The sequence below is a fragment of the Microtus ochrogaster genome, chromosome 8 (genome assembly GCF_000317375.1).
Source record: "Microtus ochrogaster isolate Prairie Vole_2 chromosome 8, MicOch1.0, whole genome shotgun sequence".
NCBI lineage: Eukaryota > Metazoa > Chordata > Mammalia > Rodentia > Cricetidae > Microtus > Microtus ochrogaster.
The window spans coordinates 1314330-1315356 of NC_022015.1; the positions used below are offsets into that span (position 1 = coordinate 1314330).

Genomic DNA, 1027 nt, shown 5'->3' on the forward strand with positions numbered 1-1027 from the left:
GAAGCCTGTCCTGGAACTCCCTTGGTAGACCAGGCTGGCCTCGAACTCACAGAGATCCGCCTGCCTCTGCCTCCCGAGTGCTAGGATTAAAGGCGTGCGCCACCACCGCCCGGCCAAAGCCAAATTTAAAACATGGAGTTTTAAACCAAAATGATGCAATGCAATTGATCTGTAATAAGGACAAATTTACATTTTTTAGATATAATAATCTATAAACATACACACATACAAATTAAAATTCAAAATGATACAAACCAAAGATTAAACACATTTCTTTCACTAATGGCTTTAATTTTAATATTAAGAAATGAGCCATGGATATTAACATATTAAAAACATACTTGCAGGGCAGTGATGGTGCATGCCTTTAATCCCAGCACCCAGGGAGAGGCAGGCAAATCACTGTAAGTTTTAAGCTAGCCTGATCTACAAAAAAGTTCCAGGGCAGACAGAACTATACAGAAAAACCCTGTCTCAAACCACCAAAAAAGAAAAGGGTGGAAAGTTACCCTTCCACCTCTTCTGAGCCAGGGCTTCATCATGTAGACTTAGTTGGCCTACCATTTCCTACATTGACCAGGATGACCTCAAATGCCCAGTTGAAATTTTTATAAGAAATCATTCAAACCTTAACAAGGCGGCAGATAGAAAACAAAAATAGCAAGGAAAAGGAAAAAGTGAGGGGAGGTGAAACATGACCATAACACCAGCTACAAGATAACCTCAAATAGTGGGTAGGCTGAGGCAGGAGTTGGAAGACAGTTTGGTTTTCATTAGAAGACACTGTCTCCAAATGGGGTAAGAAGGATGTAGTAGTAGATGCCTTTAATCCCAGCACTAGGAGGCAGAGGGAGGCAAAGTAAGAATCTAGCTAGGGTCAACACAATTCCAGGGCAGCAGGATTACATAGTAAAACTGTCTCAGAAAAAAGAGTTAAATAGGCCGGGCGATGGTGGCGCACGCCTTTAATCCCAGCACTTGGGAGGCAGAGGCAGGCGGATCTCTGTGAGTTCGAGACCAGCCTGGT

At 42.8% G+C, this 1027-nt stretch overlaps 1 protein-coding gene across 1 annotated transcript in view; it reads right to left on the reverse strand.

The window, feature by feature from the left end:
* Positions 1 to 1027, reverse strand: part of Tmem41b (transmembrane protein 41B) — a 22155-nt gene that overhangs the window by 11692 nt on the left and 9436 nt on the right. Inside the window, exon 3 of the mRNA XM_026781107.1 lies at positions 422 to 426. Coding sequence (XP_026636908.1) covers positions 422 to 426 — 5 coding nt within the window. The remainder of the gene's footprint in view (positions 1 to 421; positions 427 to 1027) is intronic.